The sequence below is a fragment of the Malaya genurostris genome, chromosome 2 (genome assembly GCF_030247185.1).
Source record: "Malaya genurostris strain Urasoe2022 chromosome 2, Malgen_1.1, whole genome shotgun sequence".
In the NCBI taxonomy this organism is placed as follows: Eukaryota; Metazoa; Arthropoda; class Insecta; order Diptera; family Culicidae; genus Malaya; species Malaya genurostris.
This window is the reverse complement of record NC_080571.1, coordinates 329,673,743-329,689,558: the sequence shown is the minus strand read 5'-3', so window position 1 is coordinate 329,689,558 and position 15,816 is coordinate 329,673,743. Positions and strand designations below refer to the sequence as shown.

At 37.7% G+C, this 15,816-nt stretch overlaps 1 protein-coding gene across 2 annotated transcripts in view; it reads left to right on the top strand.

Moving 5' to 3' along the window:
- Positions 1-15,816, top strand: part of LOC131431498 (nitric oxide synthase) — a 235,662-nt gene that overhangs the window by 78,023 nt on the left and 141,823 nt on the right. For both annotated transcript variants that reach the window (XM_058597255.1, XM_058597254.1), the window contains 2 exons: positions 9,436-9,980; positions 10,414-10,960. In XM_058597255.1, coding sequence (XP_058453238.1) covers positions 9,817-9,980; positions 10,414-10,960 — 711 coding nt within the window. In that variant the 5' untranslated portion in view covers positions 9,436-9,816. The remainder of the gene's footprint in view (positions 1-9,435; positions 9,981-10,413; positions 10,961-15,816) is intronic.

Genomic DNA, 15,816 nt, shown 5'->3' with positions numbered 1-15,816 from the left:
CGATCTCGTCGAGCTGAGTCGAATGGTATATAACACTATGGGTCTCCGAGGCTCCGTTCGAAAGTCGGTTTTTCCAGCAATTCTAATACCTTTCTATAGAGAAAGGCAAAAACCCAGTGATTTTACATCTTATTAGATGCACATAAATGGAGCGTCGCAGTTCACGCAAATTTACGTCGAAGAACATTTAATATAGTGTCTAAAACTCCATGCATGAAATTCGTTGAAATAAAAAAAAGAATACTGACAGCAACCGGCGCGACTTGAACCAAGAATCATTGGATCGCAAGTACGTCTGTTAATCGACTGAGCCACAGAAGCATGCATCTGCTTGGCTGATAAAAGGAGCATTTAAATTAATACAGTCGCACCTGCTAACAGAATGCAACTTACAGTCGAAACCAGTAAAATTCAAGCTATTCTAACATTAAGTCATATATATGTATATATATATATATATATATATATATATATATATATATATATATATATATATATATATATATATATATATATATATATATATATATATATATATATATATATATATATATATATATATATATATATATATATATATATATATATAAATGGATGTAAGTTTGTATGTTTGTAACGCCATAACTTCGGAACTACTGAACGGATTGCAACCAAACTTGGCACAGGTACTTCTTGAATTTCAGAGATGGTTTTATAGAGTATTATTATAGGGAATGGAGCGTAGCAAGTGTCATAAACAAGGGGAGGTCATGGAAAAATTCATATAACTTTACAAAAATCGATACGTTTTAAAGACCATAGAAACATTTTGCATATCTTAGATATGACTATACGAGGGGTGGATGTAGCAAGTGCCTTTAAAAAGGGGGGTGTAATGTTTAAGACGGCATAAGTTCGGAACTACTGAACGGATTGCCACCAAACTTGGTACAAATACTTCTTGCTCATCTGAAAATGTTATAAGGATATTTTAATAGAGGAGGGAGCGTGGTAAGTGTTTTTAACAGGGGGAGTCATGAAAAAATATGTCTGATTTGACGAGAATCGATACATTTTTTTGGACCGTAGAAACATTTTGCATATATTAGATATGATTATATGCGGGGTGGATGTAGCAAGTGCCTTTAAAAAGGGGGGTATAATGTTTGTAATGGCATAACTCCGGAATTACTAAACGGATTGCTATAAAACTTGACAAATGTACTTCTTGCTCTTCAGAGATGGTCATAAACGTATTTCTATGTGGGGAGGGAGTGGGGGAGGTGAGCGCAGCAAGTGTCATTAACAAGGGGGGTTATTCTATAGTACGAATGTAGTTATGATGTCAAAATGTCTTTCGTTATAAAATAATCATTATCAGATGGAAAATTTTGAGCAATTAATGATGTCATAAAATATTTTATAAAGAGGAGGGAGTAGCAAGTGTTCATAGCCATGAAAGCCAAAGGTATTGCAGATCGAATGTGACAATTTGTCGAGAATACCATGAAAATTATGATTTGAGATGGGACACTGATCATTCGCAATCTGATCATGAATGGAGTGTTGTTCAATCGGGATGCCGTTTAAGTTATGTTTCACTACAAGAGTATGTCACTAAGCAGGACAACTTCGAGAATTTTTTCGGCCTTTACTTCACGAAACATCTCCGTGCAACGCCGGGTAATTCAGCTAGTTACAAATAAAATTTTCCGTCATTTGACAAATTAGGTCTTTATGAATTACATCGTATGAGGAATTAAGTCACCAGTAAAATTCAAATTTTTTTAGAGTGTACACACCAAAAAAATTTGAATAATACAATTGTTTCATAGAAATGTTTTAAACGACACATTGGTACGAAAGTAGTTTTGTAAGAGAAATGAATTAATAGTGTTTAATTGCTTAATTCTCGAACTAGCTATTTTATTTTTGCTAAGTTGTTAGTCCATGCTAACAGATCGACTGAAAAGTTCGTATCGTTTCTATAAGAGGGCGCCAATAGAATTAAATCCATACCATTTTCAGTTAGTACCAACCTTCAAAAGATACGTGTATAAATTTGACAGCTGTCTGATTATTAGTTTGTGAGATATTGCATTTTGAGTGGAGCTACTTTTGTTATAGTGAAAAAATGGAAAAAAAGGAATTTTGTGTGTTGATGAAACACTACTTTTTGATGAAAAAAAGTTCCGCCGATACCAAAAAATGGCTTGAAGAGTGTTATCCAGACTCTGCACCGGGCGAAGCAACAATTCGTAAGTGGTTTGCAAAATTTCGTACTGGTCATATGAGCACCGAAGACGATGAACGCAGTGGACGTCCAAAAGAGGCTGTTACCGATGAAAACGTGAAAAAAATCCACAAAATGATTTTCAATTACCGTAAAGTGAAGTTGATCGAGATAGCTGGCACCCTAAAGATATCAAAGGAACGTGTTGGACATATTATTCACGAATATTTGGATAAGAGAAAGCTTTGTGCAACATGGGTGCCGCGTGAGCTCACAATCGATCAAAAACAACAACGAATTGATGATTCTGAGCAGTGTTTGGAGCTGTTATATCGAAATAAAACCGATTTTTTCGTCGATATATAGCAATGGACGAAACATGGCTCCATCACTTCACTCCGGAGTCCAATCGACAGTCAGCTGAGTGGACTGCACGCGATGAACCGAACCCAAAGCGTGGAAAGACTCAACAATCGGCGGGTAAGGTTATGGCGTCTGTATTTTGGGATTCGCATGGTATAATTTTCATCGACTACCTTGAGAAGGGAAAAACCATCAACAGTGACTATTATATAGCGTTATTAGATCGTTTAAAGGACGAATTTTCAAAAAAACGGCCTCATTTGAAGAAGAAAAAAGTTTTGTTTCATCAAGACAATGGACCGTGTCACAAGTCGATGAAAACCATGCTGAAATTGAACGAATTGGGCTTCGAATTGCTCCCTCATCCACCGTATTCTCCAGATTTGGCCCCCAGTGACTTTTTCCTGTTTTCAGACCTCAAGAGAATGCTCGCTGGTAAAAAAATTTAGAAGCAATGAAGATGTAATCGCTGAAACTGAGGCCTATTTTGAGGCAAAGGACAAATCGTACTACAAAAATGGTATCGAAAAGTTGGAAGACCGCTATAATCGCTGTATCGCCTCTGATGGCAATTATGTTGAATAATAAAAACGAATTTTGGCAAAAAAATGTGTGTTTCTATTAAACGATACTATCTTTTCAGCCGAACTGTTAAAGATTCTCTGAAAGCTTCAAAATGATCTAAAAACTATTCTATTACTTGTAAAAAGAGGAATTGTAGCTGTCATGAAATGATATGAAAAATTCCAGAAAATTTCCGAATTAGAAAAAAATTGATGCCATATGTCTTAGAACTGCTTGAAACTACCTCGAGATCTAATATTTCAAAAATCGAAATCTTCCTTTTCTAAATCGAGATATAAAATTTCAAAAAAAGTTTTTTTATATAAAAATTGACCTTAGATCTTAAAAAAATTTTAGATTTCCGAAATCGAAAAAATGAAACATCGAGACCAAGTGTCAAATAAAAAAAAAATTATTTTTAAAATTATTTTTAAAATCGATTCTCAGTAACTCTTGAAAGAAAATTTCGAGATCTAATGTCAGCTCACTTCGAAGACATTTGGCACCAAAAAAACTATCTATCAAAGGAATGTTATGTCAAGACTTTGCTTTGCACGGGCAAGTCTTTTCTACTTGGATGCATAATGTCACCCCTGACAAAAATCATCCAGCACTCGTAGATCGAGGTTGTTCAGCACCTCAAATGCGAAAAATCGTCAGAACTCTGACAAAAATTATTGCCTCTCATGCAAGGTAAACGGCGCATAAAAATTAACAGAAGACTGATCGTCGCATCTTTTGCTCAGGAAAAATATCTCCACAATATTGGAAATATTACACAAGCGAGTTATACATTTGATATTTCAGTTACATACCTTTATTATGATTGGGTATTTTTTTAATCTGCAGAAATTACTCTATTCAACTTTTAAAGGCTAATATTTTTATCGATTCAGTATTCATCGGATTTGTGTGTGTGTGTGTGTTATTTTAAAATGTTATATTCTGTAAATAATAAGCAACAACGATTCTCGATAGACAATTTTATTTGGTATATTCAACGATTGTTATAAGGAACTAGTGAGTTGTCTGATATGTGATGAACATGCCCTATAATATTCTAGACTTATCCACGAGACTAGCGGCTTGGCTCGATGATAGCTTAAATTTGTTGTGTTCTTGGCGTTCTGTTTCGTTAACATCGATAGCTCTAACCTGAACACATAACGTTTGTATGATTGACAAATGTTTGGGACTATTCCCGACGGATACCATTTCACATGTGTCAGATTTCGTGATAGAATCTGGCTGATGATCTGGCAGCAAATCTGCGGCTACACTGGATTCCATGGACGTCATCGAAGGTGAAGAAGAACTCGTCGTTTTATCAAAATCAGAAATTGGAATCTCTCCGGACACGGTGCTGTCCAAGGATTGGTCTAGCTCTGATGTTAGTCCGCTTTCTAATGGTGTTGCTAACAGTTCACTTTCGTTCCACAAATCAAACGGTGTCGAACATCGTGAAGTTGTTGGTAAATTTGATTCCACTTCAAACTTATCGAAGCGCACTTTTTTTGCACATGCTGGTTTCAATATTTCATCTGGCGAAGCTATCCTTTTCTCCCGATGTTCGATAGTGCTACCAAACGGAGCTTCTTGTGGCCAGTTTCCTCCGTGAAAAGTGTACGTATCCATCAGTGCTTGCACGCGGCTTGCCAGCAACAGGAATTCGTAGCTCTGCTCCAGTCGTTGGTAGCAAGATATGCAAATGTATTTCGGTGAGTTTCCAATCACAGTTCCCAGTACACCACTGTAGCACTCCGTTAGAAGCATTTGGATGTGTTTATTTTCCAGAATATTCACTAAATTTGCCGTTGATAAACAGAAGCGACACATTTCTGCCATTTTCAGTCTGGTTACTCTATCCAACAGGTCTGAATCGACTGATTTCTTAGCGACGCAGTGGTTGGCCATTTTCAAAGATTTGGTTCTAACCAAACGCTATCCAGAACTGTACTGAACTCAACTGTATGCTGCACGAAATATGAGGAAACCGGCTTGTACCTAGAAGTTGCAACAGGTAATCAATAATTGCATTCTAGAATTGGTCGATATTGCAATAGTATGACTACCTGTAAGACAACGAGTAAGTAAATACAATAAATGATGCCGAATGTCTGTACAATAGAAAGATCCGATAAAAGTACCTGATCTCGAAACAGTGTGTTCTTGTTCTGTATATAGTTTTTGGCCACTTTATGAAATGAATTCGTTAGGTATGTAATTATGTGTATTATATTGGACAAGCATGACAACCGTCGCAACTTTTTTTTTCCAAAACTTGTTCACACAACAAGTTTACCTACAGTCAAAATATGTATGATTTGGTAGTATGAAAGGCATTTGAAATGCCGTTAATAAAGCGAACAATCGGGGCCGGCTCAAGGTTCATTGTTGGTGTAGGAAAATTTTGTTGTGAATCATCTGCAATCTATTCCTAATTTATCGTCCTGCAAAAGGTCATAAATCATAAAAATTATACGTAATGGGTTTTATTCCCTAACGTCTGCCTTCCATGCTTTAGAAATTCCATTTGCCAAACCGCACGATTAACTTTTCACGTTCAAAAAATTCTAGAAAAAACAACGTTTTACAAATTTCTGACTTTCGGATCCCCCTTGATCTTGGCGCCGCCTACTTCGTCTTTGCCTTTATTTGACCGCAGCTAATTGAACTAAATTATAATTTTATGGGGCAGTTCATAGTCTTATACCCTTTTCGGTTTTGAATCTACACGCGGGCGACTCTGACTCCGAGTGAAACGAACACGTGGTACGCGCCTCACGGTGCCTTACGGAATTTCTGAATTTCATTCGGATTCACGCTCGAAAATGTCTGTTTATGTGCCCAATTCTCGCCATTTGTGGGAAGTTTTACTTTTCTGTTACAATTTGAAAAAAAAAAATGCAGCTGAAGCGCATCGAATGCTCTCAGAAACTTACGGTGATGCTGCTCTAAGTAAAAGAACGTGTCGGGAGCGGTTTCAACGTTGTAGAAATGGTGATTTCGATGTCGAAGACAAACATGGTGGTGGAAGAGAATAAACCTTCAAAGATGAACAACTAGAAACATTGCTTGATGAAGATTCGTGCCAAACCCAAGAAGAGCTTTCCGAATCGTTGGGAGTGAGTCAGCAAGCCATTTCAAAACGTCTCAAGGCCCTGGGCATGATTCAGAAAGAAGGAAACTGGGTGCCGTACGAGTTGAAACCGAAGGACATCGAGCGCCGTCTATTTGTATGTGAGCAACTGCTTCAAAGACAAAATCGTAAGGGGTTTTTACATCGAATCGTAACCGGTGGTTCGATACGATAATCCTAAACGCAGAAAATCATGGGGAAAGCCCGGGCATGCTACTTCGTCGAAGGCAAAACCGAATATTCACGGCGCTAAGATGTTGATTTGTATTTTGGTGGGATCAGCTCGGTGTGATTTACTACGAGCTCTTAAAACCGGGTGAAACCATCACAGGAGATCTGATGCGCCTTAGTCGCGCGCTAAAAGAAAAGCGGCCACAATATCAAGAGCGACATGACAAAGTCATCCTTCAACACGACAATGCTCGGCCTCACGTCGCAAAAGTGGTCAAAAAGTACCTGGAAACGAGGAAAGGGGAAGTCTTTTCCCACACGCCGTATCCCCCAGATGTCGCCCCTTCTGACTTACACCTATTTCGTTCGATGACACACGGCCTGGCAGATCATGGATAGCGTCAAAAGAGGACTCCTTTCTTCAAGCCGGGATCCGAAAATTGCCGGAAAGTTGTCGCTAGAGACGGACAATACTTTGAATAATACATCTGTAAGCACTTTTTCGCAATGAAGCTTTTAACTTTGAAAAAAAAAACGGCGGAAGCAAAGTTGTACACCTGATAATAGTGAACCCACTTCGTTTTCTAATGGATGGCCTAATCGATCAGAGAACTATTTCATTCTCTATGTTCAACAAAAACAACTCACTGGTTTGGCAACAACATCCATTTGTTGTCTTATTTTGGTATTCTGAATTTTCGTAATAACTTTTTTTCATTGTAAATGGTGATTTTTTTACTGGTATCTTTTTGGCAACACTGGTTTTGACAGATCACTCGTGAATCGTGTCTTGTATCATTGTCAAACTTGTTCAGTTTGGTCTATAATTTAATCATGAACCGTCGTTAAATCTGTAATTTAATCATGAATGGACACTGGTAAAGTTGGAGGAAGATCCACTTTCGAATTGTGTTTAGCGACGACGCTGATTTATAGTTGAATGGATACGTCAACAAGCAAAATTGCCGCAGCTCTAGTGAAAACCAGCCAGAAGCATTGCAAGAGCCACGAATGTACCCCAAAAAAGTCACTGTTTGGTATAGATTATGGGCCAGTGGAATTATTCGAGAAATACCGGCCGATATGTTGGAGAGAGTATGCCAAAAAGGAAAAAGCCCGATGGAGCTGAAATATCACAATCTCTCACTCCAGCAGGCATAAAACCTTCTCATCGTTTATATCAACAGATTACAACAATCCAACAGATACATGTATGTACTCAATACTATCAATAAAAAATAATCCTAGCTAACTAACTCTACAGTAATTAAATGACACTAAACCCACCGGCACAACGATGGTAATTTTAAATTAAAACCAGAGAAAAGGAAAAATATGCTTTAAAAGATGGGTTGGAAGGAGGGAGTGGTGAATGAGATTTGGCGATCGAAACGGGATTAGATCAGGCATGTAGATCTAATTAGTGTTCGAACGTTGGTAGAGGAACGATGAAGAGAGAAGAGTAGATACAAAAAAAGAATCATGGAATAATAGTTGTATCGGATTACGAGAGAGATGCAAATCTAAGTCCTATGAGCAACTATTGAATAAACGGCACATACTGGAAAAGGTTCATTAAATTATATTGATTGTACTATCAATTCCAATAAAGATTTCATCAATTTTCTCAAATTTTTGTGTTTTATTTTGAAAATCAAATCCTTCTTAAAAATCACCCTTTATATGGGTCGATCTCCGAAATCAACCAAAATTTCGCTCTATGCATGTTTGACCGAAACTTCGCATTAGTTATGTTTTGACAAGTTTAACTAGTTCTTACTTTTTAATAAAAAGTACCTTAGCTCATTATCATCCAAACATGCTTTTAGAAATTCGTTTTCGATATTATTCATTTTGATTTTCTCTGATTTGAAACATTAAAGTGAGTTTACACAACACCAACACATTTACAAAAAAAATAGAACATATTTTAAATCTTTCGAGTTGAGATCAGTTGTGTTACTTCGATTTATGTCAGAGTAGATTCAGCGCCACAGAATTGTTATTTTTGAAAGCTAGACTGCTCATTGACGATCGTACGCTCCCATTCAAAAGCAAATTCAGTTTTCAAACTTGCTATTGACTCTAAAACGTATCAACAATTTCATAGCTCTGGGATAAAGCCTCTTGTCGATTCAATATTCATCCACATAGCAAATATTTACTAATAATCTATATGCTGAACTACAGACAAATTGAATCTAACAACAGGCTGTTGAACTGCAGTTTTTCACGCTTCTCATAAACATAATATTTTGTTGAATAAATGTTAGCTCTCGATGTTTATATGATTCTGATGATAAACAATGACCAGCAAATTTAATAAAGTTTACGTTTACAATTCAACATTTTTTGACGAGGGAGTGTAAAAGTAGGCTATGAGTTGTCTAAAGTTCTTGATGAATTCATATTCGCGGTTGGAGTAAGTGTTTGTATCAAGGGGAGGACGCTTAGAACAATGTGCCAATCACACATTAACACAATGCGTTGGCGTATTTATCAATATTGGTACTTTCGTTTTCATACAGTTGCACAGTTGCGGCTCACAAAGGGCTCAGTTTTGACAAGTAACTGTTTCATGGGGAACAGCGGGGCACACTTAGACTTACAGTATATCACATGTTTTCTTAGAGGCACAATATAGTTTGTGTTAAGCGACTCTCCCCTTGGTTTGTATTCATTGTTTGACACATTCTTCAAGATGATTATACATTTTTTGGCATCAGTTGCACTAATAAAATCACTATTATTAACACACGGTGTTGTTCCAATTAGAATAATAAAAACAGAGCCATCATGAGTGAAGAATAAAAAAATGGTGTAGCTAAAATTACAATCAAAAAATATTTATAGGTATATGAATTAAATATGATGGCTTTAATATTAATTTACTTTTTCCTTTCAGCAAACAGACATACGAAATTCACCCGTCATTCGATTACCGAACAATCCAATAATGTTTATTTTTTGCTGTCTACCCTTTCAGCCGGATGTAACGAATGCACCAAGGATCCAAATTCCATTGATAGCCAATCGACCCGCCATCGAGTGCCGTATTGACACTGAATGTCACCAGTGGTTACGATAAAGTGTCTCCTCTTGGCAATAACAGCATCAACCCCCGGCAGCAGTGGCCGATTGCCTTCCGTAGCGTCCGACCGATCGAGACCAGTGGAGAGTGTCATCGGCGGGTAATTAAAATTGATTGAAGTGAGAATTGTGTGGAGTGTCCTTTCAATGTAAAGTGCGCGATTGGTGACAGGAACTCGAGAAAATTGGGTACGCCGATTTTGTCACTGATAAGTGCTGACAGGTGGCGGTGGGCGCGTGGGTGCTTTGGTGATTTCCGAAGCGAAGGTGTTTCAAAATGATGTCGCAACACTTGAACTCGATGCTCGAGCATCTGAAAATGGGTTCACTGATGAACAAGAGCCGCAGCAATAGCAGCAATAATGCCGGTGGAGTCGATAACGGTGGCGTCGCGAATCACATCGGGAACGGATTAAATAATAACACCAACGGAACGTTAAGGTGAGAATCGAATGCCAGCTGATAATTTTTTGTTGCTCGTGTTTCGCGTTGCGGTGTTTTGGATTTAATTGAAAATATAACTTGTGTGTGAAAAAAAAAACTGCTATTCGAATTGTAGACCCACGCGAGATTCGAAAGAAAATAATTTTTCGGTTGGCGGTTCTTGATTTTTTACTTATTCAATTAGTGTAAGCTTCTTTGAACACACGAGCATGAAAATGCTGAAAATTCCCTCTAGGCAGTAAATCTAATCAATCACTATAATATAATATCAAATCAGGATGAAAAATTACAAAGGGTTCGTCTAATCCATTTGATGCTACGTGATAAACAAAACAAAAAATCATTCGTCCGAATGATTACTTGCATTTTTATGATAACATTCTAGAGCCAATTTCTCAAGCTTGTTTCTCCTCTTTCCTTTCTGTTCCAGCTCAAACAATAACAACAACGACAGTGTAAAACCTACCGATAATACCGGCTTGGCCACTGACGGCCAAACAATGTACCACGAGCACCGTCCGGACATGACCAAGACAGTGATTGGCCCCAAAGCCACTGGCTTTGGACCCGATCGGGTGGCCAATAATCAACAGAACAAATCAAATAACACTATTCTGCAGGAGGGTCCTACCCATGCAGGCGCCAAGTTCGATCCTAGTCGCAAACGGTACAGCATCTCGGTGCACGGTCAGCATAATCATCATTCTGCCGGTGGAATGGCCGGTAGTGGAGCTGCGGGGGGAGCTGCGAACAGCACCAACGGCGATGCTATCCGACCTGGCGGTTATCGTGAACTATCGCCTCAGTCGTTGCGGATACACCGGAAGTCCTCGCATGATATTCGCGTCCTGGGGACAGACGGAGAAACGTTACACAGCCACGATGGAAAGTTGCTGTCAGTGGTGAAACCTATGAAGCTCAAATCCATATGCACCAAAGCCGAATCGTACGATACGTTGCACGGCAGAGCTGCTGATGTAAGTACAATCTGCTAATATGCTACGTTCTTTTCTGATACTGTGATTGTGCTTTTATATCCCATGCTGTACTGTGGGTGATGATGCATTGCTTTGCAATATTGATAATCTGGGAAAACCTAGGATATAACGTCCGAGGAATATTAATTGTTGTCAGAAAGTGAATCAATGATAGGATATGTTCAATTTTTATCGGTTCCGTTAGCTCAGGATAAGGATAATGCTCAGAAAGATAGTGAAAGGAGGGTTACGCTGCCGATAGATATTTCATTAGTCTAGCTACCACATTATTTTACAAATTGTTCGTCTTAACGGATTGCGATATGATTTCCACCAATATATTTGCCTCAGCCTGAGGACAGAGGGTGTTGAGTTTTGAATCGACCACGTGTCTCGCTCAATTCCCTTTGCGCATCGTATTTCTCTTGTACTCTCTCGTATATGAGCAAAGCAAATTTTGATGAGAAGTTTTATCACATAAATCTATCGTATGGGTTGAACATTACATGGATTGCAATGAACAATGAAAAAATATTCAACTTTCACAAAAATTGAATGCGAAAAAAAAAGTGTTTATATACAATGAAACGTCTGTGTGTTTGGCAGCCTTGTCGAGCCAATTTTATTTCTCTTTCCTTTTTCAGAATGCTATCAGGAAACCAAAGCGAAAAAAACATGGCGGATACATTGAAACTGTTTTTGTTTCACAGGAAAATAAAAGACTTAACTTTCATCGCAACAACAAATATGTTTTTATGCACTAATCGCATCTAAACTAAATTATCTAGACTTTGTCACGGTAGATTTATGATACAAGCCTTCAAAGCCGAGATACTCGATAAACAAGTAGAGGTATGCATTTCCGAGCGTTTCAATTTTCAGCAGCTCTTCAGTCAGAAAAAATACATCACGACCGCTAAACTCAATGAATCATTCTGAAAATTTCACAGAATATTCGCAACTAAATTTCGAAGACATTGTCAGGTGGGTTTTTTCTATATTTTGCACAATTTCCAAGAAAATTTAATTTGAAACGGGAAAATAACAAAAAACCTACCATTTTACGGTACTGTCCTCAGCCCTTAAGAATCAATATTACAGATTTTTTTTGTGAAAAGTAGTCAATATGTCACCAGGAAAAATCGAAGCGAATGCATTAATTACCATATTTTCTTATCCATATATACCATGCATTAAATTAAGATAGCAGATCTCACTCTAACCATTGGTAATCAAATATGAAATTAACGGTAGATAAGATGACTAATGATACCGTAACCTTATCAGGACCATTATTTCAAACGAATCTCTTGCCTCTGCTTATTGGCCTAAATTCTACTGCAACCTGACAGACAGTTTATTTCGATTTTTCCAATTGCTGCATCACAATTGTGACTTTCCCTGTGTACAAGTTAAACAACTATTGAGCCTAAAGACTCCCAGAAAGTATGGACGCACTTTGATTTCGCTGTAAATAATTCACAAGTGTTAGATATTCAATTTTAATCGATATACTGATAATATTAGACTACAACAACAGAATATTATTCTCAACATTTGCTACTTAGCCATTGTAGACTAGCTGACGCACCTTCTTGCGATCGTTCCTCATTAAATTCCGTACAGACTTCTTGGAGACAAGTTTTGACACTTTTTTCCAATCTTTTTCGAACTGTTGAATGGTTTCGGCTGCCGAGACATGTTTCCTAAGATGTGTCTTCGTTAATGCCCAAAATTTCTCAATTGGTCGAAGTTGTGGGCAATATGGTGGATTCATGTCTTTTGGGACGAAAGTGACATTTTTGGTAGTATACCATTCTACCGTTGATTTCGATTAGTGGCAAGAAGCAAGACCTGGCCAGAAGACAACAGGATCCTTGTGGCTTCGAATTATGGGTAGAAGTCGTTTTTGTAAACATTTCTTGATGTATATTTCGCTGTTTATTGAAGCAGTGGTGATGAAGGGTTTCGAAATCTTACCGCAGCTACAAATTGCTTGCCAGACCATAGCTTTCTTACCAAATTTTTCGACTTCAATCGTTGTCTCGGACTGGTTTAACACTTGCCCATCTCGCACCGTATAATATTGTGGTCCCGGCAAGGATTTGTAATCGAGTTTCACGTAGGTTTCGTCATCCATGATTATGCAGTTCAAATTTCTAGCAAGAATCGTATTGTACAGCTTTTGAACCCTCGGCCTGATCGATACTTCTTGTTTCGGACAACTTTTTGGTTGTTTCTGTTTCTTATAGGTTCGAAGATCCAAACGATCTTTAGCACGAAGAACATTTGACTTCGAAGTGCCCACTTTTTTGGTCACATCCCGAACTGAAACCTCCTTCTTTTGCTCGATCGCCTTCAGTATACGTTTATCCAACTGAGGGTTAGCAAGACCTTTTTTTCGACCCGTTTTCGGTTTATCCTCAAAGGTGTTATCCTCGCCGAAATGACTGCATTTCGCACTTACTCCTTTCATTTTCGCTATCTTTCTCAGTGACAGTACGCGTTCTGTGCACCATTTGTACACAATTTTTCGACGTTGTTCTGCTGAAAGTTCACGCATTTCGAAACAAACTAATGAAAACGAATAAACAACTGCTCAAGTGGTTAGAGAAGAGTGTAGACAACAGGACGCAGCCATAAAAATTGACAGATTCTGAACCATTGCGAAATGGCAGCGGTTTTTGGTTGCGTCCATACTTTCTGAGACAGTCTTTATGCAATGGTATTCTGTACGCTAAGAATCGGTTGCGAAGTCTTTTGAAACAGAAAGGCTAAACTGAAAATGTTTAGAGTTGCCCAGTTTGGAAGGATTTTTATGTTTTTTTGCTTCGCTATTTTAAATGGCGTAGTTAATACCCATTACCCTTTAATTCCAGAACCGAAAGTCGGATGTGGATAACTTTAAAAATTAACATTTGGAACTATATATACTTCGTATGAATCTAAGTTTGTTAAAAACCTGTTCGATCTTCTCTGAGAATTTATTGTGAGCCCATGTTGGGATTTTTGACCATTAATACAGGAGCTTTCTGAACCGGTTATTGAACTCAAATGTAATCGACTGTTTTTGGTCAGGAGTAGATAGAAACAGAAAATTTAAACGATTTCTTAAGTGTTCATAATTTCGCCGGAATTCATGTGGGCGTAACTCCGGAATCTAAATTCGGATACCGAAAAAATGCTTACATCTGGCATAACGGTTCGTTGGTTCACGCCCAGATACACCGGAATTGGTCTTAACTGTTGAATATCTTCTAGAATAGACTCTTTAGTACATAACAATTTTTGTTGAGCCACATAGCATTTTTCGTCTTTGACTGTCCGATTCAGATTTGGTCTTTTAGGGGTTGGCCCTAGTTTGTGCGTCCTTAGTGCACATAACCGTTTTTATTTTCTTCACGTTTCGCCATAGACTCATCAGTGCATAAAAGTTTATGTTGAACTGTAAAGCCATCAGAATAAAATATTATTCTTCGCTCATTTTATGCTACGGTAATTCTACGAATCGCTGATTAAACATATAAAGGTTGCAAAAGATTAGAAATTTGAAGGAAGCCGTTCGATTTTGACTATTTAAATTATTTCATGAATCTCATTATTAAAATCTTCATAACTCCTTGCAGGTTCTTAGATTTTCATTGAGGAGATCCTCGTTAAATTAAGAATTGTTTATAAATATATCACATTTATCAGATTTGCCTAAGGGATTATATACCTTCCGGCTATGGAAAAAAGTCAAATCTTTTGACTACTGAAGATAGTGAGAAAATGATTTTAATTCAATGAATTAAAAAGCATCGAATAGTAAATGTTTTGTTATGTTTGTGAAAAAAGACGGGTGGGTAACGTCAGAGACATAACTGGATGATGTCAATACGAATAAAACTGACATGCTTTCTACACACTTCGGAATATCGATAATCGCACGTACCAGGCGCGGCAAATATGGGGGGACAAATGAGAATTATAGAAAAGCGCTTTGTCCCTTGTATGCGACATTGCGCCTGAATGCGCCCAAGATCAATTAAATTATTAGATTATTAAAGCTCTAAGAAAATTTCTCAAAAAACCCCAGATGAAATCTTATCACTAATAATGGAAGTCATCAATAGATGCTGAAAAACGTTTCCAATTCAAAAAAGCTGATGTTCATGAAATACTTTGACGTAACGCTATTGTTCTTATAGTTTATATTCATATAAACACTTTCTTCGGTATTGCTGCCAGAATCCATCTGAACTAGTTGGAAGCATAGCAGGAGTTTCTCCTACCATCCTTTTGACGCTCTGCTAAGTTGTGTTGAAACGTAACTTTGTAACAATACACAAAGACGAGCCATTTAACCTTGGCCAGATTGTTGGACACAGGCTTCAAATTGCAGACACATTTTATGTGCGACACCAAGGGTTAAACTTTTTTTTCGGAAAACTTTTTCATCGTGAACCAAGTTGCAAATGTTGATTATATAGTGAAGAAAATCTTAATGAAATGTCCAAGTGAAAAGCTATTGCCTTCTGCAGTTGAAGGTGATTGTTGGCCGATTCTGGATTCAATGGCCATTGTTTTGATAATAATAGTGATTTCAAAAATCATTTGTTAAAAAGCACAGCATTATTTCTTGGTAAAACTCGGTAAACTATGATTGTTGTAAACTCGATCCTTCTCTCCAAAGGCGCCTTCGCTTGAAACGAGATACAACCCAGTTTCGCTCCCAACTGCTCCCAAATGTATGGACTTAACCGCAGTTGGGGTTGGATCTGGGATAGTTTTGGTTTTAAGCGAAAACGACATTAGTACAAGGTTCAGTTTTTGACTGACTTTATCATCTAATGACGCTTTATGGAGGAAAGAAC